General features: G+C 43.6%; 1 protein-coding gene across 9 annotated transcripts in view; it reads right to left on the bottom strand.

Moving 5' to 3' along the window:
- Positions 1-728: 728 nt before the first annotated feature.
- LOC135707559 (polycomb protein Asx-like) overlaps positions 729-25,241 on the bottom strand; it is a 51,578-nt gene continuing 27,065 nt past the window's right edge. For 2 of the 9 annotated variants that reach the window (XM_065229409.1, XM_065229405.1), the window contains exons 2-9: positions 18,421-18,932; positions 15,763-18,348; positions 14,247-14,642; positions 13,459-13,943; positions 12,108-13,382; positions 11,650-12,048; positions 11,149-11,395; positions 729-2,515 (exon numbers count right to left, since the gene is read on the bottom strand). In XM_065229409.1, coding sequence (XP_065085481.1) covers positions 2,031-2,515; positions 11,149-11,395; positions 11,650-12,048; positions 12,108-13,382; positions 13,459-13,943; positions 14,247-14,642; positions 15,763-18,348; positions 18,421-18,916 — 6,369 coding nt within the window. In that variant the 5' untranslated portion in view covers positions 18,917-18,932 and the 3' untranslated portion in view covers positions 729-2,030. Of the gene's footprint in view, positions 2,516-11,148; positions 11,396-11,649; positions 12,049-12,107; positions 13,383-13,458; positions 13,944-14,246; positions 14,643-15,762; positions 18,349-18,420; positions 18,933-25,241 lie in introns of those variants that run through there. The other 7 variants (XM_065229408.1, XM_065229406.1, XM_065229407.1 and 4 more) reach the window with 7 other exon arrangements.

Raw genomic sequence — 25,241 nt, 5'->3', positions numbered from 1 at the left:
CGTCACTGGATTATCACATAGAAGTTACGTGATTCTTTCAGTACAGCTCATGGTGGTTTCTAATGATGTTAATTATGCTACGATTTGAATAAAATGTATTCTTGATTTAGGCATTAGGCAAAGATCTAGTATTATTTTATGCATATGCCTTTATTTTGCCATAAAACATATACATCGGCAACAAAAACATATTGAAATTAGATTCGATCGGGCCAAGGATCGGAAACGGGAAAACATACATGTAATACAAATGCCTATCCTGCATTTGATCTTACACCATGAATGATGCTGTCATACAAAAAAAAAGAAAAAGGCTTAAATATTCTCTATGTAAATGTTTGATTCATTAAACTTACCACATTAAATTGACCCACAAAAAAGTAACACCTAAAATATGCCCACTGAGCTAGCGCCATATTAAGTGTCACTCATTTATTTTTTCAGACGTGAAAATCACTTAGGGTTTACGTGAAACGCATTGTACTTGGGTCATGTAAAATTGACGGCAAACACAGATACGCTGTTATACGGAACTGGGCAACAATGCACATTTAATACAACACTAGTTCAACCCAATATTGGCGATATAGATTGAGAGAAACGATGCATAATGGAGAAAAAATGACGGGCAACTAAAATCAACAAACAAGGTAAAGCCATTCGACACACCCATTTGTAACCCCCGGAGAAGATGTATTTCTTTCCAGAAATAACGACCATCAAAAGCGTTCCAAATTAATAATTCCTCATTGAAGAATTTACTTGCTGTGAAATGATAGTATCTAAAAGATGGTAATACCTAAATTAAAAACTAAAAAAAAAATGTAATAAGCGATAGTTTTTGTCTACAAATAACCAAACTTAAAAGCGAACCTGCATAGCATTCACGCTTACCCTAACTACCTACCTATCTATACTGATTTCTTCGAATTTGTTGTTTGGGACTTATTAAGAGTGCCTTAATAACATAAAATTACACTATTCCAATGGTTCCATTAGAATTGGATGATATTAGGGAGAAAAATAAATAATCGTAAAAGCCTAACAACACAATTGCAATCAAATGGAGAGCGAAACGAAATCACTGAACCAAAGCTCTTAGCAAGGAAAGTAAGTAAGTTAATTAGCGCCAGTTGTAGCGGGTAATCGAATCGAGCGAAGGGTGTAGGACAGTAAATCACAGATTTTCTTTTTCAGTTACTACAAGTCAGTCCCGCGAGGGGGTTCCAACTGTTCAATGGGATCGGTCAGCAGTTTCCATTGTTTCTTTTCTCGATTATAGTTTATTCTTTCTGCCTTTCACATACGCTTGTTCAGTGTGTGTATCTCTGTTTTCTTTTATCATCAGCTTCTTATAAGATTAGACTTAGCAATTAATTATTACAAGAGGGTTTTTTTTTCTAGCTCAGTTTTCACCGTTATGATTTTTTTTTATTTCAATTTCTTATATAATTAGCAATTTTATTCTGCAGTTGTTTGCCCTCATACTCGGGTGGAAAATTCGAACAAAAATACGGAACAACCAAAGCTCCTAGGTATTTGCTGCTTGCGCGCTCTCTCGCTTGCATTCCATCCATCTTATCTCTCTTCCGGCCCGATCGCGCACACAAACGAAAAAGCAAATCGAAACGCAACCATGTCTGTCATACCGCACAAGCACGCCGCTGATTTTAACCTGGATTCACACTACTTAGGTTGGAATTTGCCCACCGGTTCCGGTAGGAAAAAGCCCCAAAAATTTAAAGAAGTTTCCAGGGATGAACCAACCAAAAGAATCACTTACTTAATGCTAAATATGAGTCTTTGCACAGGCTTTTTTTTTCCTCGAAAAAAAATGTGTTTCTGTTCCGTGTAAGTGTGTTGGAGTCTGTCTGTACACATGTCTTTGTGTGGGTGAAATTGTAGTAATTGGTATTCGGTGGCAGGCTTTTCCATTTAATAGTGTTAAAAACTAGCATTTTAATTTTCTTTTTTTCCTTTACAAGAAGGCTCACAGATTTTTAAGGTTCTTTTTTCCATTATCTTTTTTTTTATCGTATGACACAGGACACGCACAGTTTCGAAGCACCGATGCAGTCATCGTGACAGAAGGCGCCACACTGCTGACAAATGACCATCGCATTGAGCGAGCAGGAACAGGACGAAGCTGGTCCTGCTCCTTGCGGCTGCTGATGCTGATGATGGTGGTTACTATTTCCATTGCTATTACTACTACTGCTACTACTGCTGTTGCTGTTGCTACTAGTGCTATTGTTATTGTTGATAATACCGATAGTACTGTTATTGTTGTTGTTGTTGTTATTATTATTGTTGTTGTTGTTGTTGTTGTTGCTACCCGGGAGAAGGGGAGATGGTGCTGAAGTGGAAGTGATGTGGCCTCCAGTGGCAGCTGCCATCGGACCGTTGCTGGATGCTATTACGGTATTGTTGCTACTGTCCAGCATAACGGAAGCTGCCGTTTGGCTGATGTGCTGGCCGTTGGCCGCATCGATACCGACATCACCGTATGAGATTACTGAAAGTAGAAGAATCGTGTTTTTAGTGAAATAGGATCAAAATGGAATTCTTTCCATTATGTACATCGACTTAATGAACCAAATGTGTTTAGCTCGTAATACTGACTATGAACCATTTATCAAGTATTGCTAGACTATTATCCAACGGAGTGCTCATTGGATAACGATTGAAGTTAGACTATCGTTTATCCATTATCACCAGAACGACGTTTTCAAATATATCATAGCTGAACTTGGTGAACTTATTGAATTAAGGTAAGAGCTAATCCTGCGATGTTGGAGCACATCGTTACCTTTAGGTAAATTAAGTTACACTCAATATCAAGATGATTACGTTTGGTATGAAGTCACAGGGATAAATTTATTTATTTATTTATTGTAACTCATCTGACAGTAGTTGTCTTAATGAATAAAACTTAGATAATACACAAAAAAGCAACAGATAAACAGATTACAAATCTCAATCGGTTTCGAAATTGGTTCGATGTTTCTCCGAATTCAAATGCTTCTTCCACAGCGAAGAATGCCCGAATCATCGCATACATTGGCTCATGGTATCCATATGCAGTCCGATGGAATCTTGGTTGTAGTAAGGATGATTGCCGCAACATCCTTTGAGGAACACGGAAGTTTAATTGTGAAAGCAGTTGAGGGCAGTCCACATCGCCATTTAAAAGTTATGCTACAAATAAGGCTTGTTGCATTTTTCTTCTTGGGCTACAAAATGGTGAGTTGACAACCTGGAAGGAGCGGAATACCTAGCCCTGGTTCTCACAGGTTCCTACTTCACGCCTCCCCGAGTCATAACAAAAGACTACCATGGAGGTGCGGCTCAAAACGGCGTCTGTTCTCCATGTTAGGAGCGGCTGATCACCATCCTAGTGCTAGCGTGGGACTCTAAACAGAGCTGTGCACGATGGTCTCGCGGCGGGCCCAACAAGCCGCACTGAAAAAAAAACAAAGTTGCAAATACTGAAGAAAGAAATACGGATCGGAACAATCGGCACAGACCTACGCGACGAAATAAGGACTACGATTGGAAACTCGGAACATGGAACTGCAAATCGCTCGGCTTCCTGGGCTGCGATAAGTTAATATGACGAACTTCAACCACGCAACTTCGAAGTCGTAGCACTGCAGGAACTTTGCTGGACGGGACAAAAGGTATGGAAAAGCGGGCATCGAGCGGCTACTATTTACCAGAGCTGTGGCACAACCAACGAGCTGGGAACCGGCTTTGTAGTGCTGGGTAAGATGCGCCAACGCGTGATTGGTGGGCAGCCGATCAACGCGAGGATGTGCAAGTTGAGGATTAAGGGCCGTTTCTTCAAGTACAGCATCATCAACGTGCACTGCCCACACGAAGGGAGACCCGACGACGAGAAAGAAGCGTTCTATGCACAGCTGAAGCAGGTGTACGACGGCTGTTCCCAACGGGACGTCAAAATCGTCATCGGCGACATGAACGGTCAGGTAGGACGGGAGGAAATGTACAGACCGGCAATCGGGCCAAACAGCATGCATGCCGCATCGAACGACAACGGCCAACGATGCGTGAACTTTGCAGCCTCTCGGGGTATGGTAGTTCGAATTACCTTTTTCTCCCGCAAAGATATCCACAAAGCCACCTGACCAACACACAGAAAACCAAATCGATCACGTTCTAATCGACGGGAAATTCTTCTCCGACATTATCAACGTCGGCACGTACCGCAGTGCGAACATAGATTCGGACCACTACCTAGTTGCAGTATGCATGCGCTCAAAACTCTCAACGGTGCATAACACCCGTCGAAGTCGAACGCCGGGTCCCCAAAATTGAGCAACTACGGGACGCCTGAGGTGCCCAGAACTACGCGCAGCGGCTGGAAGTTGCACTACCCACGGAAGAGCAGCTTGGCGCAGCTTCTCTTAAGGATGGCTAGAGGGACATCCGTTCCGCCATATGTAGTACTGCTGCAGCGGCACTAGGGTAGGCGAAGTATGCAGCACGGGTGAGATTGCTGCAACACCGCACGGGATTGAATGTGGAGCGATACAGACAAAGCTCGGTTTTCCGAAGGAAGAAGCGCCAGCAGGAAGACCGAGATCGCGAGGCGATGGAAAATCTGTACCGCGCGAACGACACACGGAAGTTCTACGAGAAGCTAAATAGTTCGCGCAAAGGTTACGTGCCGCAAGCCGATATGTGCAAGGACTTGGACGGTAACCTTCTCACAAACGAGTGTGAGGTGATTGAGAGGTGGAAGCAGTACTATGACGAGCACCTCAACAGTGAAGCAGCAGAAAACGAAGGTGGCACGGCAACAGACCTTGGAGCACGCGCAGAAGACGACAGGCTACCGGCCCCTGATCTTCAAGAAGTTGAGGAGGAGATCGGTCGGCTGAAGAACAACAAAGCAACTGGTGTAGATCAACAACCAAGTGAGCTATTAAAATACGGTGGTGAAGCACTGGCTAGAGCGCTGCACTGGGTAATTGCCAAGATTTGGGAGGAGGAGATATTACCGGAGGAGTGGATGGAAGGTGCCGTATGCCCAATCTACAAAAAGGGCGACAAGTTGGATTGCTGCAACTACCGCGCGATCATACTGCTGAGCGCCGCCTACAAGGTACTCTCCCAAATTCTATGCCGCCACCTGTCATCATTTGCAAGAGAGTTCGTGGGGCAATACCAGGTGGGATTCATGGGTTCATATTCGCGATTCGGCAGGTTGTCCACACATCATTTGTTCATCGATTTCAAATCCGCATACGACACAATCGATCGAGATCAGCTATGGCAGATCCAGCTTTTTGGCTTCGCCGATGACATTGACATCATGGCACGGAACTTTGAGACGATGGCGGAAACGTTCATCAGACTGAAGGCTGAAGCTAAGCGGATTGGACTTGCCATCAACGCATCAAAGACAAAATACATGAAAGGAAGAGGTTCTAGGGAAGACAATGTTAGCCTCCCACCACGAGTTTAGATCAAAGCGTAAAATTATTGACTGCCTAGGCTGAGTGTGAAAGCATTGCACTATTCAATCCATTGCTCTGTACAGACCGTTTGTACCAAACGGTAAAGGACGAGGCAATGAAAGAGCCAACAAAAACATTCAGTAACTCACGAGCAGGCGACGCACACCGCTTGCTTTCGCTCACACAGCATGTAATTGAGTCATTTTTACATAGGAAATGTACGCTCAGTCATTCAAAACAAATATTGATTACCATCACGGTAGAATAAACGTGTTGACTGAGCTACTGACTGAGTGCTCGGCTATCAGTGACTCGTTTACCTCTTAATCATTCAGACTCTCACGAGGCAGTGAATGATGAGGCAGATGGCAGTTCATATTCATATCAAAATGACTCAATGAACCTGACTGTTTTGCGCACTGGTTCAGATTGACGGTGACGAAATCGAGGTGGTCAATGAGTTCATGTATTTGGGCTCACTGGTGACCGCCGAAAATGATACCAGCAGAGAAATTCAAAGACGCATTATGGCAGGGAATCGTGCCTACTTTGGACTGCGGAGAACGCTCCAGTCGAATAAAATTCGCCGCCACACGAAGTTGACTGTCTACAAGACGCTGATTAGACCGGTGGTCCTGTACGGCCACGAGACCTGGACTATGCTCGTGGAGGACCACGAGGTGTTTTCGAACGGAAGGTATTGCGTACTATCTACGGTGGAGTGCAGATGGATGATGGAACGTGGAGGAGGCGAATGAACCACGAATTGCACCAGCTGCAGGGAGAACCATCCATCGTCCACATTGCGAAAATTGGGCGACTGCGGTGGGCTGGGCACGTCGTAAGAATGCCGCACGACGACCCAGTGAAAATGGTTCTAAAAAGCGACCCAACAGGAACAAAAAGAAGAGGCGCGCAGCGGGCAAGGTGGATCGACCAAGTAGAAGGCGACCTGCGGACCCTTCGCAGACTACGAGGCTGGCAAAGTGTGACCATGGATCAAGTAGAGTGGAGACGACTTCTTCGGACAGCAGAGGACAACAAGGCCTTAGTCTGATTGGTAAGGTAAGTACTTGATTTCTTCGGTCCGGGATCGCAGTACCTAAGTCCGCTGCAGCAGTACTACCTTCAAGAGTACCTGCGCCAAGCTGCTCTTCCGTGGATAGTGAAACTTCCAGCAGCAAGGAATGCGTATACATCAAGTGGATGCGGTAACGGCGTTTCTTCAGGGAGAGCTATCTGGCGAAGAAATATACATGGAGCAACCGGAAGAGAGTTTGTCGTTTGGTGAAGGCGCTGTATGGATTAAAGCAAGCAAGCCGAGTCTGGAATTTGAAGCTTGACGTGGAGCTGAAACGCATGAGTTTGTAGCCATATAGCTACGATCCGTGCGTGTATTTCAAAATAAAAGGCAACACAGTACTTGTTATCGTCTACGTGGACGACTTCTTTTATCGATACCGTGAAGAAGCAGTTAATGGTGAAGTTTCATATGAAAAACCTGGGGGAAGACCAAGCAGGTAATCGGTATGTGAAACACCAGCTGTGACGACGCAGTTATGCTGGATCAAGAAAAATGAACTACTGGAGCGGTTTAACGGTTTGACGAAGATGGAATCAACCGAGCAACAGAAGTAACCAATGGAAAGGATTCCGTTTCGCGACTTGGTAGGAGGATTGCAGTTTCTAGCACACTGCATACCGCCCGATGTAGCTTATGCCAGGAATGTGGTGAGCAGCTTCAGCAGTAACCCCAGCGAAACACATTTAATAGCGGCCAAAAGGATTCTCCGATATCGCTGTTTGGTGGCATGAATTCCTTGGCGAGATGTTCCAGACGGATGTTACAGTCCCAATCTTCTGTGACAACCAAACTGCGATATGTTTGACGGAGAAGAAGATCGGCGACCTGAGGCACCACTTCGTACGAGAGCAACTTGAGAGGAAGGCGATCTCGTTAGATCGGTTACTCGAATTTTGCAGAGAAAATTAAACAATTTCTTGTGAGAATGTTTGAGCGTTTAAAGAGAATTGTAGAATCAATACAAAGAATTGGACGAGAATTCTTATGATCCAACTGTTTCCTCTCCTCTGTGTAGAGAAAGCTAGCTACGCCTTTGCAAATATAGTAGATATAAAACGACATCTGCAAAGTTGCTTCTGATAAGTTTAGTACGATGTTACACAGAAAGTTTTCAAGAATCGCCAATGACGAAGAAAGGTCTGCTAAATCTGGAAAATTTTGAAACTGGCTAGAAACCCAACCCAATGGCCATGAATTTACCTTACAGGAATTCAAATAGAGCAAGAATCAGCTTTCAACATGACAAAATTGGTGAAAGCTATCCATTTTTATTTATTTATTCACTTACACATACACACATACACATTTACTGTATTTTGCACATAAATATAACATAACCAATGCTATCGTAAATCTGCCAGCAACGTTTGTCGAACGTATGGCCTTACCCTCCCCACTAAGAAACCTCCAAACTTCTCTGACACTTGTGAGAGGTGAACTCTGCGACTCTGCATCTCTCTTAAGTAGGTGTCCAACTAAAAATCCTTCCCATCCCCAGCAGTTGCAAGGACGTAGCCAAGACAGTTCTCGATTAGCTTGAGCTTGAGCTTGATTGACCGCCCACGGTTGCTACTCTGTTACTGCCAGATCAGCTGTAATTACACAGAGAACCAATAGACGATGCTTGGGACTAGCAATCATCCTCAATGTGTAAAAACTGGTGATCTTGAATTAGGCAATACCAGCGCCGGCCGCGCCCGAACACAGGTCAAGAAAGGAATGGGAAGGATTGTGTTGACATGACACTCGCTTTGATGGAAGCCGAGAACACCTCTGCACTTCCACGAGGAATCACTGGGATGTTGGATAAGAGGGTTGGGGGCAGCAGGGTTCGTTTTGGTAAACGATAAGCTGAATTGATGTCCTAACGATCATATAACGCGAAGGAGCTTGGGACTAAACCCACGGTTTTCTGCTCAGTAAGCAAAAACGTTTGCCACTAGGCAGACGAGCACCTTTTTAATCACCGAGTTGCTGTTATTACCATGTAGTCATATTAACAAATAAAACGATTGACGAATCTTGAATGTGGATGGGCCTGAGATTAGACTCATGATGTTCTGCTCAGTAAGCAAAAACGGTTGCTCTAAGGCCACCGAGCCCCTCATATCACATAATACCGTTGCTCAAATTTGTGTATCCATTCAAACCCGGAACCAACGACAACAACGAGTTTCACAAAATACACGATACACAAGCGATTTTACCATAAATCTGTTTGATATGTAAGGACCTGGGACCGCGTTTTTCTGCTCAGTAAGCAGGCCACTGTAACCGACGATCTTTCAAATCCGAAAACTAAAAACTACGAAAAAGTACTTAGGCCTTCATTAAGTTCCACTTTCACGCGACGTTCAATGACAGGGTCCTATCCAGGATTACATCTGAAAAATCCAAATCTGGCCAACGCCCACCCTAAACCTAAACCTGTTCTAATCCACCTGAAATGACTAACGAATGGAAGACTTTGACTACCCAGGCATGCAACAGTCTCATTCCGTGCCTTATGGCAACTTGTTGATTCTATTGCGCTCATCTTCTGGCACCACCCAGGGGAGACTTGGTCCTGTACCCAATGCTTAACTTATCTCCATTCCACTCAGCTACTCGCAATTTCTTGTGATATAGTGGGTGAGTTACCACGATAGTTGCTATTCAACAACTCGACAACGTCCCATCGTCAACGCCTGCTATGAGAATTTCCCATTGCAGACGCCAACGAAATGACGTCATCGAGCTATCGATCAACTACCCTGGTTATCGCCTGGTACCTTATAACACGATGCTAGGAGGCGAACCGGAAGAATCGATGAGCTACCTCTCCCCCCGTAGCCAAGACAGTTCTCGATCATTGGAGATACTGATACTTCCATCTAAGAGGCCGAGTTCAATTCCATATCTCGGTCAATACGGCAACGGACGGAGGTGACAATACTCACATAAAATAGTCTAGGACTTGTTGCGGCAGTGTACCACCTACGAATTTGTGCAACATGCTTATTGCTAATGCTCGTCTGCAAAGTTGCTTCTGATAATATTTTCTACAACTCTTCTGAATATACTAACTATTCATATTATTTTCATTTTTGGCAAATTTACACTTTCACAAATCATTGTTGGCAAATTTGACATTCTAGACTTAAAAGTTATAATACTTCAAGAAATTTTCAAGAATCTTAAGTCAAATTCTTTGCACAGCTTTAAAGGCTCGTGGAATTTTATTATAATTTCTAAGGAGCTCCTTCCCAAAAAATCTTTGAGAAAACATCAAGTACAATCTGTGCTAAAAGAAGGATTACAATTAAATCTGAAAATAGATCCAGGAGATCTGCAAAGGAATTCTAATAGTTTACCAAAAAAAAAATATATGAGGAGAAATTTAAGGAATTTGAGGGAAGGAATGCATATGAATTCTTAGGAGACTTTCAATGCGAGTAGAATTCCAAGGGAAGAAGTGAGATTCAAAAGGAAATCTTAAATGAATTCAACGAAAATTCTGAGAATATTTCCAAAGGGTTTCTTACAATTCAAAGATAATTGAATTCGGAGGATAGCTTCAACGAAAGGTTGAGGAATATTCCAATGTAATTGCGAGAAGTATTCAAAGTATATTCTGGTGATATGTTTTAGAAAATTCAGAGAAGCGTTCCAAGTGAATTTCTAGAAAAATTCCATGAGAGTTTCGGGATAATACAAAGCGAATGGTGAGGAGAACTCCAAGTGAATTTTCCTGAAGTTAATGAAACTGCCTTGAAGTTCTGTTGTAGTTTGGGAAACTAGCCTGATGCATAGATTACTTTTCATCCAATTTAAAAACTTGTTGAAGTTTTTCGGACTTCCTAAATATTCCTCAATTTTCCTAACCATCAACGATCTTCCCTTAAGTTTTAACAATTTGCAATTTATTTATTTATTTATTTACAGTTTATAAAATAACAATGTATTTACCCTATTGAGTAGACAAGTGGCATCCTGTAACCTCACTTGCTACCTGTGCACCAACTTTCAAAACCAGATTTAATGCCATATTCATACTTGAATCGTTTGAAAAATACACTTAATCCTCTAGTTTACTCGATATCTATCCATTGCAAGCAATATTTTGAAAATTGTTGATGTTTTGAGAGTTGGTGCACAGGTAGATTGAGGTTAAGGAAACGCCAATGGTATAGACACCCTATGAATTTCTAGGTTTGTTGACTGCTTATGTTAACAACTCATGAGTATTTTCCGATAGATGTCGCCACAAGGAACAGCAGTGACATCTGATGGAAAATGAATGCAAAAGCTTGACTAAATGATTAATTCACTCGGACGATAAGATCGACTCAAAATCGAGTCGATATGACCACACAGTTTAGCAAATGCTCTCCAGAAAAATCCTCTCCAATATGAGGAAAATAGACGCAAATTTTAGTCGATCTCATCATCATCATCTGTGCAGGGTCCGACCGGGAAAATTCGACTTCCGACTTCTTGCTTTTTCTGATTTTCTGGAACATGTATAACATCTCCAAAAATGTTGTGCGAAGAGCCAACCTTTTTGCCTAATCTTATCTAATGACTCGGTGCAAAACTTACCATGCGTGGTTGGACCCCTCCGGGTCACCGCTTGGATGCCTGGATTGGGTCCAACAATCTGCTGCTGCTGCTGTTGGTGCGGCGTAGGAGGTTGTATAATTTGCACTTGTTGATACTGCTGCTGCTGTTGTTGTTGCTGTTGCTGTTGAGAATCAGGAGGGAAGACAGGTGTATCAATATCTACCGAAGCTGGCCGTCCACGACCCGCTAGCGTTATTGGAACACCGGTTACTGAATTAACCTGCTGCTTGAAAATGCGATTTATTTTGTTTTGGTAATGTGTGTGTGTGTGTGTGGGGTTTGTGTTATTTGGACGGGTGATTGATTTGGGATTAGAGTCGAATGGTTAGTTAGTTGTTGGATGAGTTGATTTGATGCAAAGAGAACAAGAACAAGACGAAAAAGGACGGAAACAGAGAGGAAAAGCAATTCAGCCAGGAGTTCTACTGGAGTATTTATCAATCATAATTATTATTGGTGTTAAATTGGACAGGCAATTACCTGGTTCTGCGTCGGTGGTGCACTGGCCGCCCGCGGCGTTACAATATCACCGATGTGAGCCCGCTGCACAAGTACGTACTTTCCTCCAAAGCTTCCACCTGGACCACTGGTGCTGGCTCCCGCTCCACCGGGACCGGCAACGCTTATGATCTGGGCTTGTTGCAATTCGGCCGCATCCGCAGCGGTGATTATCCGCTGCTGGGGTTGCTGGGAAGGCTGGTGCTGCTGCTGCTGTTGTTGTTGCTGTTGCTGGGATGTTGAGATAATACTAATTGTACCGGGATTTGATTGACCTGCAGTGGTATATACATGCCGGACGACAATCGACGAGGGTTGCCGACCGACCGTTGCCGTGGTTATCCGCTTGGGGTGAACCAATCGGGGACCAACCTGTTTGAACTGTTTGAATTAATTCCAGATTGTTCGAGCACTACTGCGACTAGCAATGTTCCACTCACCTTATTGGTAAGAACAGCCCCACCGAAGGTGGTTGGTTCGTCCTTGAGGCTTCCAGTGCTGCTGCTACTGCTGTTACTATTGCTGCTATTGCTCGAGTTTGAGTTGGAACTGTTCAGGAACGCCTGCGGTGGTTTCAGTTGAGCCCGCAACTGATGCCGATTAGGACTGTTCTGGATGACGGCCTGGCAGATTTGGTAGCTCCGTTCAAGATTCACCGCCCCCGGCGGAAGACGGCTGCTACTGGTACGCCCGCCACGCCTACCACTGCCACCGCTGCTGATACCGCCGGTTCCAACTTCAAGTCGCTTTCGAGGCGTTGGCCCGATAACCACATTCGCTCCGACCGTAGCTGCAGCTTGCTGGGCTTGTTGGTTAGCGAGAGCTTGTTGGTTGGCAAGAGCTTGAGCTTGAGCTTGAGCCTGAGCCTGAGCTTGAGCTTGAGCTTGAGCTTGAGCCTGAGCCTGAGCTTGAGCTTGAGCCTGAGCTTGAGCTTGAGCTTGAGCCTGAGCCTGAGCTTGAGCTTGAGCCTGAGCTTGAGCTTGAGCTTGAGCCTGAGCTTGAGCTTGAGCTTGCGCTTGCTGCTGTAGCTGGACACTGTTGATGATGGCAGCATTCTGACCTCGGATCAACTGGTTAGTGACAAACTTCTGTTGGAATCGCTGCTGAGATTGTGTCGGTGTCTGTTGGGGTTGCTGCTGAAGCAACTGAGCTCGCTGCAAAGGTAGTCGGGCTCGTTGCTGCTGCTGCTGCAGGGTCGAAGTGGACATGATGATCTTCTGCAGCTGGATCGGTTTTTGGATGGTTGTCGCAACGGTTGGTTGCTGCTGTTGTTGCTGGAGAATTTGACCCGACGGGCCGCTAGTTACCGTGATGGGGATCTTATTGCCGATCTGCCTCGAAGTGATGATGAATTTTGGCTGTTGCTGCTGGAGGATTTGCTGCTGCTGTTGCTGATGATGACTGCCGTCAGTTGATTCCAGTTTGATAATTTGATTCTGAACCTGCTGTAGCAACTGTTGTTGGTGCTGTTGCTGTTGGTGATGTTGCAACAGTTGAGCTTGAGTGGTCACTGGAAAGGTGTAGTTCCCTGCTACACTCTCGATTACCCGTGTAAGATTGTCGCTTCCGGACGAAGAGACGACGTGCACCTTCTGGCCGTCCTCGCCTTCAATTTTGATCCTGGTGATCAACTGACCGGTGGCTGGCCGACCCTGAAACGTCACACCGGAGATGGTCGGCGCTTCCGCTTTTATCACCGCTCGGACATCCTTAACCTACAAAAAGATGATCATTGTTAAGTGTGACTTTCAAACTTTCAAGGCAAGAGAGTAATTCAAAATCCGGACTCGCCTCTGATGAAAGAAAGCTGCTGGACACGGCCGTCACCGTCGGAATTAGCACCTGTTGCGGTTGTTGCTGTTGCTGGAACTGTTGAGCCTGCTGCAGCTGAAGTACATTCAATTGCTGTTGATGCTGCTGCTGAGGTTGTTGAGCTTGCTGAAAGAGCACCTGTTGGTTTAAGAACTGTTGCTGCTGGGCAGCTTGAATGGAATGGATCTGTTGCTGCTGATGTTGCAATTGCAACTGCTGATGCTGCTGCTGCTGCTGTTGCTGCAGTGCGCTGTTACTTCTACTACTACTACTAACTGCTATCTGCTGCTGCTGCTGCTGATGTTGTTGCTGTTGATGATGATGAAGCTGAAGATGACTACTGACGATGGGGGCGGCTGCGGCAGAGACCGTACTCGTCGTTGACGGTGTCAGAATAATACTGCTCGAGTCCAGCTGGTCCACGATCATCATCTTCGGGTCCAGCTTCACTTTGAAGGGCCAATCTGGAATCGCAAAAATAAAATCACATGTCAGCGTTCATTAAACCGATTTCTAGGAATCGCCTGCATAGCACTGAAGTAAACATATTTCGAACGAAAGAAAACATATAACAACAACAAAGGGATTCATTTTGCATATCGCGCCTCGCATCGATTACGTAACTGAAACAGGTCAACGAAACGAAAAGAGTATCACATTTCCTCGCGGGAAGACAGACGAAACAAAAACATAAAACAAGAGAGCAATACGAAAACAAGAACACCAACAGACCCATCCCCGACATACGGGATCGAACGGATTCTTACCGCCACTTTCAAAGATATTATCAGTCTCCATCTTGATGGCATTGATCCCGTCGAATCCGTCCAGATCGCTCGTCGTACAGAGAGCCGCTTCCTCGGCCGTAGACGTCGGAACATCCTGCTGATCCGAACACAGAATCTGCTGTTGATCGTCTGCCTCTTCTTCCTCGTCGTCTTCGTCCTCCGCTTGATTCATTCGATTGGGATCATCATTGTCGTCGTCCTCGTCCTCATCATCCTCCTCCTCCTCTTCGTCCTCCTCGCCCTTGATGTCCATTTCGTGCAATATGATAAGATTGTCCTCGTGGGTGCTGGGACCGGCTTCCGCCACCCCAGCGATGCCCAGATCCACTCCGGCTTCCTCGTCGGTTGCATCCGTCAGCATGCCCAGCGTGTCGACTGATGTTTGTTGAGATGTGTGCGATTAGTAAGCAGCGTAAGAGAAGGTTAAAGTGACCAGATTGGGTGTTAGTTAGACCAAATGTTGGATGGGTTAGTTGAAGGTGCAATGTATGTAAATCAGTGCATGATTGTGTGTCACTTGCGATCAATGTGATTACATGAGGTTCGGTTTCAGTGTTAATCAGGGAACCCAGCAAAGGTCGAATTTACTAAAGGCTAAACCGCTGAACGGTGTCAATAGGATGAAACGAAATAGGGCTTAGTACCCTATGCCGTAGGGCATCCAAATCCATCTACTCGCATCACGCTCTATATTTTGCAGGAAATCTACAGAACCGTCATCAATCTATTTCACTAGCATAAATGGGCTAATAGAGAATCACTAGCATAAATGGACTAAGAGAGCAGCATTTTTCCTGGTTCAAATTCGGTTCTGCGTACGAATTTTTAAAAAATTGTCGATGTTTTAACTACTTTGAACATTTATTCAAATCTCTACAAGATTTTTTTGCAATTCTCAAGCTGTTTTTTTTTTTTGAATTATTTCCCTTTACAGAGTTTATTTCATAATTAATCTAAAATAAATTTTAGATTCTCTATAGGAGTCCATAAAACACGTATTTATAACAGTCTAGAAATTCTCCACAGATCAATAAAAAATGAAATTCATCCTAAGATTTTCTTGGAATTTGAAAGCTTTTTCTATGCATTAACTGAAGCTTCCTTCCAGAATTCTATTTGAAATTCGCTTGAATTCTTTTTAGGGGAATTGCATTCCACCATAGAATTGTCATTTGTTCAGAATTACGTTGGAGTTCTCCTCTAAATTCTTCTGAAATTATGCTAAGAAATTTGCTTAAAATTTTCTAGAAATTCGATTCGTTATGCCCTTGGAATTATCCTTGGAATTACCTTAACATTATTCTCAGAATTGTATTGGAATTGCACCCTCAAAATTGGTTCCCTTGGTATTTTACACGGATTTTGGGATCCTCTTCAGAATCGACTTGGAATTTTCTACAGAGCTACTTAACTTAAAGTGACTTGGAGTTAAAGTCTAAAATCTCCAATGGCGGTAGCATTAAAACTTAATCGCAAATAGCAAAACAGTACTTACTTTCCGCACTAATCTCGCCGCTCTCCAGCACGTAGTTTTCCGCATCGATAAACTTCTCGTCCATCTGGTCATCGTCATCGGCGGAATCGATCGCTCCCATCGCCGCCTGATGCGACTGCTGGTGCTGCTGCTGCTGCTGCTGATGAACCGAATCGATCAACTGCAGTCTATGCAAATCATCCCCCTGCAATCCTCCCGATGCCGTTCTGATTCTCCGTACCACCTCCTGATCGTCGCAATCGTCCTCATCCTCGTTGGTGGAATCATTATTGTTATCACAGTTCTCCTCGTCGTCTTCCTCTTCGTCCTCTTCGTCTACACCTGCCCCACACCCGCCCATCATCATCCCACTACTGCTCGCACTCTGATGCAACAGCTCGTGATCGTGATGATACGCCGTTAAGTTCATATTCACTTCCGCACTCACCGTCCGCTGGCTGCTGCTAGCCTCCGAACTGCCATTACTATCACTGTTTATCACCCCATTCGATGGGGGTTCCTCCACTTCCTCTTCCTCCTGCTGTTCCCTCTGCATGATCACCAGTTCCTCATTGTTTTGCAGCACATTCTCGAAACTACTCAGCGCATTCGGCGGAACCTGGTCGCTGGAGGACATCAGAGCCGTCGTCGATGTGCTGCTACTGTTGCTATCGTGACAGAACTGCTCCTGCTGCAGATGGTGGTGACTGCTGGAATACGGCAGCTCCTGATCCATGACGACGGAATTACTATTGCCACTGCTCATCACAGGACTTGCTATCCGTGGAGCTGTCCCCACCACTCCTGCCCCCGGCGAAGGAACACAAACAATATTGAATATCTGCCCGGAATGCTGATCGTACACGGTTTGCTGTTGCGGTTTTGTCCGATCGCTGAGATTCGAATCGTACGTCGTCGGATCTTCACTGGGTTCAGGCGTCGGAGCACGTTCCATTATGACCTCCGTTATGTCCGGATCGTCGTCGGGAATTTCCTCTACGATCGTTTCCTGAGCAACTTCCACATCATCCAGCGGATCCGGAACCGATTGCTGATCCTCGATGATTTGCACGTCATCTGATTGCGACGATGGTGCGGATGGTAGCGGTGCCGGATGCGCCGCGAGATCCGGTTTGATAATATCACATGGTTTCGATGAGCCCTCTTGCGCAGAGGGCTGAAGGTCCGGAGACGATTTCGATATCTTACTATTGCTTAGCTCTGGTGTTAGGGATCGATTGTGCGTTCGCTTCAGACTGCCACTGACGAAACTACTGGAACTACTACTAGAGGGACTGCAGGAATCTACGACATCTGACGCCGGTTTAGGAGTATCAATTGGACTTGATACCGGAACGGCGACCGTAACGATGGCAGATGCGGAAGTGGAAGGTTTGGGTGATTCCACTCGAGTGATCTGGCGGGTGAGTCGTACTGGAGAACTGGGAGCTTCCGGTGGGAGCTGATGAACCAACTGCTTTTGGCTGGCAGTTGCTCGAGTGATAGCTCCAACGGTGCGAACCCGCTTTGGAGACGACGTGCCCGTTGTTGGCGAGAGAGAACTTTGGGTGGTACTAGTGCGGGTGGTTGGGATCGTAGTAGTAGCCGACGGTATACCACCAGCACTACTACTGCTACTACTACTACTACTACTACTGCTACTACTACTACTACTGTTACTGCTACCGGGAGAGATACTATTGAAGCTAGTACTACTGATGCTGGGACCACTGCTACAACTGGCCATCGCTTCCGAAGCTGCCGTCGTGCTCGTAGCTATCGTCGTTGTCGGCCGCAGCTTGATGGTGGTCTTAAGGGCAGGTCTCGTCGAAGTTGGGGTACTGGTCTTTGGAGGTTCAGGCGTGCTCTCTAGATTCTCCTTCGTCGGTGTCGGCGGAGGTGACGGGTTTGGTTGCGTCCCGGCAGCACCGACATTCGCCGCCGAACTCTTATCACCCCACATCGGTTCGAAGTGTTTCAACTTCCACGGATCCAGTTTACTCTTCTCCTTCTCCGCTTCCGTCTTTAGCTTCATCTGGTTCTCCGGAGTAAACTCCCCTTCCGCTAACCGATCGCGCCACTCCAGGCAAGCTCGGGCGAAGAATTCATTGTTCAAACTGGACGGATTTAACCGTATTCCATTCCGTTCGCAATCCGATGCATCCAGCACCGAGGGTCGATCCACCGAGGGCAGCAGTTGGACCAATTTGTACTGAAACAGAGGCGGTAGCATCTGGAAGGTTTGCTTGTTCAGCAACGACCTCAGATTCGTATTGACCAGGATGGAATCGGGCGTTTCGAGATCAATGCAACCCTCCCTCGTTTGTTCGATCTGCGCCGCGGTGGACATTTTCTTGTTGGACCTCCGCCGGGGTTTCATGCTAAACCCCGGAATGGAAGCCAACACCTCCCGCATGGTCGAAGCCGGGCCGATTGGTCGCTTATCATCCCGCGAAGGTGGAGGCAGGTGCTGCTTCGGTAGCTGTTTCACTACTATCCTAGGAACGTTTCGCCGCAGGTGGTGATTGTGTTTGGGGGTTTTCTCCTGATTTTTCACCGGCGAGGCAAGCAGATCCATCGAACTACCGGATACGTTCAGTGGGTCCACTGCAAGAGAGAATAAATTAGAATTAGATTGGTGGCTTCCTACAATAATGGCAGAGACAATGGGACACGAACCTTCTTTCAGCGGATTGCAATCGTAATCATCCGACAGGCTGAAGCTGGGCTCCGGCGTGCAGGAGACCACCTCCGGAAAGGTCACCGTAATCTCCTCATGATGAATGTGATGGGCATGATGGTGGTGGTGGTGATGATGGTTTTGGTGGTGGTGTTGCTGCTGATGGTGCAGGTGATTCTGCGACGATGTTGATGACGATGACGACGATGACGATGAGGATGAGGCTGCCATACTGGTCGGTGCCGTGGCTGAGCCCACGGGCGATTCCGAACGATAACTACTACCGGTACTAACGTTTAAGAGATTTCTACCACTGTTACCACTTATGCTTAGGTTACTGCTGCTACTGTTGTTGCCGCTATGATGATGCTTCGGCTGGCGCCGTTGGTTACTACTGATGTTGCTGTTGCTGCTGCCACTACTGCTGCTGTTGGAACCGGTGCGAAGGTGTCCACCACCGCTGCTGCTGTCCGGTGGCGAAACGTCGCACTCCATCTTCGAATGGGACTTTCTGGAAGTGAAGGAAGGAGATAACATTTAATTTTATTTTTAGTGCAAAATGTTGGGAGTTGGTCATGCTTATAGGAGTTTAATAGGCCGATTGCGTCAAAGCAAAATACATGGTGACGGGTAGGCTGAATTCAAAAGGTCTCGAAGGTGTCCAAAACAACCATAGAAGCGTCCGTGAACCATTTCATTCCCAGAAGGTTTTTCGTTGTTTTGAAAAGTAAAAATGTGTTTTTGAGAAAACTGCTACAGTGTATCAATAAAGGAACTTAATCATTAATGTTCCCTGATTTTTCAGTCGTTTTCAGAAAAAAATTCCTGGTTAAGAAAACTTTTCAAAAATCTCCCATTTGAAATATGGCAAGCAGTAACCGGAACGTTACTATGATTGATAGCGATGTGTCAAGGAAACTGGGTACAGAATTTAAAAAAGTTGTGGTCGATGTCACCGATTTGAGCCAAACTTGCCAAAAAAAGCTTATTTTGGCATTCTGAACAAACGCCTTTTTTTATTTCTCTCAAAAGTGCCTAGATCCTTCTCGGCTACAACCCTGGATTTTCGATTACTCCACAACCAAATAAACTATTCGTGTAATTAGAACGTTAATTTGGAGATTTTTTTTTAATGTAGATTCTTAGAAGTGCACTCACATTTTGTTTTTGTTATAGTAACTACAGTAAACAGGTTGATTACCGACAGACATCCAAACTGTAAAAAATTGCCTATTTTCAACATGGGCGGGATTTTTTATTTCTTAATATTTTGGGCTCAAACTTTCACCACACTTTGGAAAACTCTTCTACTTGGTGTGTTTCCAAAGGAAAATCATTTAGACAAATAGTTTTTGAGATATGACCAGATGAGTGAGAGGTAGTTTTGAGCTTTTCTGGTGGAAAATAAGCGTTTTGGCCAAGTTTGGCTCAAATCGGTGACATAGACCACAGGTGGTGTACCCACATGACCTGGAATGACCCTACAGTGATGCTTGTTTAACCACCGTAAAGTTTTCAATAAGTTCATGATCCGTTTCTTACTCTAATTTACTCCATGCCCTCCAGAGCATTGTAATTTCCTCACCCCTAGTAGTTGCTATTCTGACTGTTGCCGGACTTTCCACTAGGGTAGACATTCAACAGGAGCTCCTTCAATTTGCATATGAAACACTCGTCTTTAATCCCGTTATAAAATATATCTCCTGTGCATAGAGTTTTCTACCCGGGGCATTCCGGGAAACTATTCGAGGAAATTAACAAAAAATCACGTTTCCCAACAACTAACTTTTTTAATTTTGCCTAACATACATTTTCACACAAAATAGGTCACATCGGGTGGGAAACCATTACACGGATATCCTGAAGAAAGAAAAAAAAAACAGAGAAGGTCGGAAGAAAGTTCTAGATGAAGCCTGATAAAACTTCCTGGGACGCCTGAAAGTCTTCTGGTAGAAGTCAGGAGGAACTTCTGGCGGAATTTAGAAGAATCTTTTAGTGCAATTCAGGAGAAACTTTCGGAGACAGTCAGGAAATACACTCAGGTCTTTTTTACACGGGGGATACGGTCCGTGTAAAAAAAACCGTGTAAAAAAAAACCTACGAGATTTTGATTTTTCGCATGCTTAAATGTTTTTAAAAAATCGGATTTTGATGCCATTTGTAATTAAAGCATGATATGGTCCATATAGACATATTTTAAAAATTTCTGTATTTACACCAAAAATTGTGATTTTTTTTAAGTATGCCATTCGATTACAAATAGCTTGAAACGGATAATGTGATTGGAATCAAGTCGATAGGTTGTATCGTTGTCGAGAAATCGTTAAAAACGTACCGTGTAAATCGTGGAAAACCGTGTAAAAAAAAACCGCGTAAAAAAAACCGTGTAAAAAAAGACTTCAGTGTACTTCTAAGATGTCGGAAGAAATTTCCGGGAGTAATTTGAAAAAAAAATCCTAAAAAGTTGGAATTAGCTCAGGGCTGGTAAAGGGTATTTGATACAATAGTAGTGACTTTAGTGACTAAAATAACGAAAATAGTGACCAAATAGTGACTTAAAGCAATAAAAAAGTGGTCAATTGTGACAATTATTGATCGAAATGATATATAAAATATATGGTTCCAATCGATTATTTTGATCCGCTTTGAAAAATAATATAATCTCACAACCCACCATGAGCATTTTTCAAGCATCTTTAAAATAAAACAAATCTAGATAGAGCTGGAATTAGGGCGTAACCGCTTTTGTAAACAATGACTTCCCCTACCCGATGGGGATGTTGATTTGCGTAGACGAGTCTTAACTGCCTAGAAATCATCAAGAGAAGTCATCACGGCGAATGAGAACGACTCAAATTTGAGTTTAGTTCACTCATAATCGCCAAAAGTGCAGGAACTCAGCGATGAGTAAAGATTAGATTCACTCAGTCTATTGGTACTACTCAGTACCAATAGACTGAGTGAATCCAATCTTTACTTATCTCAAATTCGGGAAATTTTCCCTGGAAAATCCTGGAAAAACCTGGGAAAACATGAGGCAAATTTACTCATCGCTGAGTTCCTGCACTTTTGGCGATTATGAGTGAACTAAACTCAAATTTGAGTCGTTCTCATTCGCCGTGATTGTTTACAAAAGCTGTTACGCCCTAATTCCAGCTCTATCTAGAAATGGTCGAAAGATCCCATGAACTTGTTTTCGAAAAATCAGTATTAATTAAACCCAGGCTGAAAGCCTCCTTAATAAAGAAATCTTACCTTACCTTATAAGTTGAATAATTCAAGAACAACATGTGAAAAGGGCATACAAGCTTTTTGTAAACAAACCTTCTTATGCCCTTTTCTTGCTATCCATATGACACTAGGGTGGGGCTTATTTTTCAAAATCTTTTGGGGACACGTTTTCTCATGTGGAAAATGATTACTAGGGCCAAATGATCAACATATCCAAAAATGAGCGTTTTTCGTTTAGATTTACAGTTGGCGCCAGAGGCCCAAGTCCAATATATCGAACGAAGCTGATTTTCGAGCAAGTCTAGTGCGTCTTTAAGTAAACACGTGATTTCGTTACCCTGAAGGACAAAATTTGTGTCCGTTTGGCGATATCTTTAACCATTTTCGATCTATACGGCATAGCAGGTTTGGACTTACACCCACGAATATGATCTAGCGCAAACAGTATTCTTGGTAGTGCTAGATGCAGTGAGCGTATGAGTACGACACAGATCGAGCGAGAACGCAATAGTGAGAGAGAGAGAGAGCAAGAGAAGAGAGTGAGAGAGAGAGAGAATGATTAATTAAATGTGTTCAATTTATATTTGTTTGAAAATATATTAATCCATAAAATCCAATTCTCGAATATGACCTCACTATAACGAATACTTATCAAAAATAGTACTTTGTTTCAAGTGAGTTAGGTTTTTTTTGTGGGAGTTAACGTTTACAATAAGATTCTGGAAACTTTCTTCGTTTTGAGTTACATTACGATTATAATCATGAATTTGCCGGATAACCCTTTCAGCGTGGTAGTTTACGACTTTCAAATTATCGACAATGTTCATATCATGAATATAGGCTTCATTCTTGATAAAGGACGTTACGGGGATAGTGAGGAAACTGCTGTTCATACCTAGTGTATCAAACAATTTTGCTGTGTTTGCTGTTGCTAAACGTGAAAAAGTTGCATTCAACAAGTCTTTGAATGGTAGATCCCGCTTTCTCTGTGGTTTCTTACCTCCTGGTTTCAATCGAATCGACAGTGCGAGATTCTGTCGCTCCATGTCGGGAAGACTTTCATCGAATACAGCAAGCCCCACTAGTTCCTCGCTTAGATACCAACCCAAGTAACATTGCAAGTTTTATGGAGGTTTTAAAGCTTGCTACAAGTCTAAATCGTGGTCTACAGAACCCTTATAAAACCGAAATTGTTACTTGGGAAGTGTGCAACAAAAATTTCTTTTGGGCCTTAGGCCTCTGGCGCCACCTCTAAATCTTAACGAAAACGCTCATTTTTGGATATGTTCCTCATTTGGCCCTAGTAATCATTTTCCACATGAGAAAACGTGTCTCCGAAAGATTTAGAAAAATTAGCCCCACCCTACTGAAAATTTCCAGAATCTTATTGTACAGGGTGCGTGTAAATGGCATATTTGAGAAAAAATACACCAGTTAGTTATTCTAGCAATGAATTTTGTGCGATTTATTTTCTTTCGCAACGTATGGAAGTTGTAAGTAAATTTATTCAAAAAAATTGCCTTCCCTTTCGACGACTGTAGTTAGACGCTTCCGGAAACTGCAGTATGCTCGTTTTAAAATGTTTCGATCCATAGATGTTATCACTGCCTTGATTTTAGCTTTTAGCGACTTAAGTTTTGTGTGAGGGGTTCTATTGGTATCCCGTTGGACGACGCCCTATACAAAATAATCCAACGGATTGATATCGGGACTGCTTGGGGGCCAAATTTCTTCCTCCCAAATTTACGAAATATTTTCCGTAAGCCATTTCTGTGCTTTATTAGCAGTATGAGCAGGTGCTCCGTCTTATCACTTTCCCAAGCCTTTTTTAATATTATACACTGTTCTTTCAGACACATTTACCGACCGAATTATATCTTTCATGCATACTCCGGCGCGCAACAAAGCGACAACGGCTGACAGATTGCTCTCTTGTTTCGACATCTTTACGTTTACTCAACATTGTTTGTTTAAATCTTACACCTAACAGTATAAGCTATCCAGTGCTGCCAAATATATCTAAATCATGATGCACAAGCATGAGAAATTACTATTTGAAATTTACTGCAAAAATTCGTCACGCACCCTGTAAACGTGAACTTTCACAAGAAAAACCTAACTGACTTGAAGAAAAGTACTATTGTTGATAAGTATTCGTCATAGTGAGGTCATATTCGAGAATTGGATTTTATGGATTAATAAAACATAACACAAATATAATGAAAAACATTTCAAAATGTCCTATCTGCATTGATCGATTCTCTTACGTTAATAACTCAGCTGTTAAAGCTTTCCTTATTGTATTTGACGTTTTGGATGCTAGATAAGAATCTCCTTTATAAAACTATGTTGTAAAATTAGCGCGAAATCTGTTTGCATAGCAGTGGTTATCAAAAGAGATAGTCGATGAAGAGAATCGATCAAAGCAGATAGGACCATTTGAAATGTTCATCGAGACTTAATCATTCTCTCTCTCTCTCTCTTCTCTCGTTCTCTCTCTCACTCTCGCGTTCTCGCTCTCTCTCTCACTCTCGCGTTCTTGCTCGATCTGTATCGTACTCATGCGCTCACTGTATCTAGCACTGCCAAGAATACTGTTTGCGCTAGATCATATTCGTGGGTGTAAGTCCAAACCTGCTATGCCGAATAGATCGAAAATGGTTAAAGATATCGCCAAACGGACAAAATTTTTGCCCTTCAGGGTAACTAAATCACGTGTTTACTTAAAGACGCGCTAGACTTGCTCGAAAATCAGCTTCATTTGATATATTGGACTTAGGCCTCTGGCGCCACCTCTAAATCTTAACGAAAAACGCTCATTTTTGGATATATTGATCGTTTGGCCCTAGTATTCATTTTCCACATGAGAAAACGTGTCCCCGAATGATTTTGAAAAATAAGCCCCACCCTAACCTGTCACCATGTGGTATGGTTAATTAAACAATAAGAATAAAAAACTAACATTCCTTCTATCGAGCAGAACATCTGAGCAACAGAAGTCCGTTCAAAATTAACGTAGGTAATAAAATAAAAAGTGAAAAGAGAAAAATTGGGATTTGGTTAGGAGCTCGTACCTACTCAAAAGGAAGAAAGGATTATTTATGAATATAATATAATCCGTAGTTACACACTTAATGGCATACTCGATGATCGGTACTTTTTTTTTTGCGGGCTAAGCCCAGCAAAGCTAATTAATTGCAAGACTATCGGCTTTTTAAAAGTTTGACACCGAACACAGTAATAAGACTTACAGGAGCTCAAGTGGTTTACTGTGATTCGCTATCATTATTACTGATTTGTTTAACTGTAATCCATCCGTGCTGTCATGATGATTTTACTGAATGTTCATCATTTTGTTACCGATCATTTGTACAAATTTACTGAACATACTGTTATTTGGATCACGCATCGATCATCTGTCAAAAACTTCTGTGCCTCTTACGCAGTGAAAAGAGTAAAAAAGCACTGCTATATTTTTTAAATCTGCAGTCATGATGCAAAGATGGTGAGTAAAATGTGTTGAATTAACAAATATTCTTCTATTCGTAAGAAAACACCATCGCTCTGGTGGGATCAACAATGCACGGAG

The sequence above is a fragment of the Ochlerotatus camptorhynchus genome, unplaced genomic scaffold (genome assembly GCF_037179485.1).
Source record: "Ochlerotatus camptorhynchus isolate MF236.1 unplaced genomic scaffold, CSIRO-AGI_Acam_v1.1 ptg000314l, whole genome shotgun sequence".
Classification (NCBI taxonomy): Eukaryota; Metazoa; Arthropoda; class Insecta; order Diptera; family Culicidae; genus Ochlerotatus; species Ochlerotatus camptorhynchus.
This window is presented reverse-complemented; position numbering and strand designations above follow the sequence as displayed.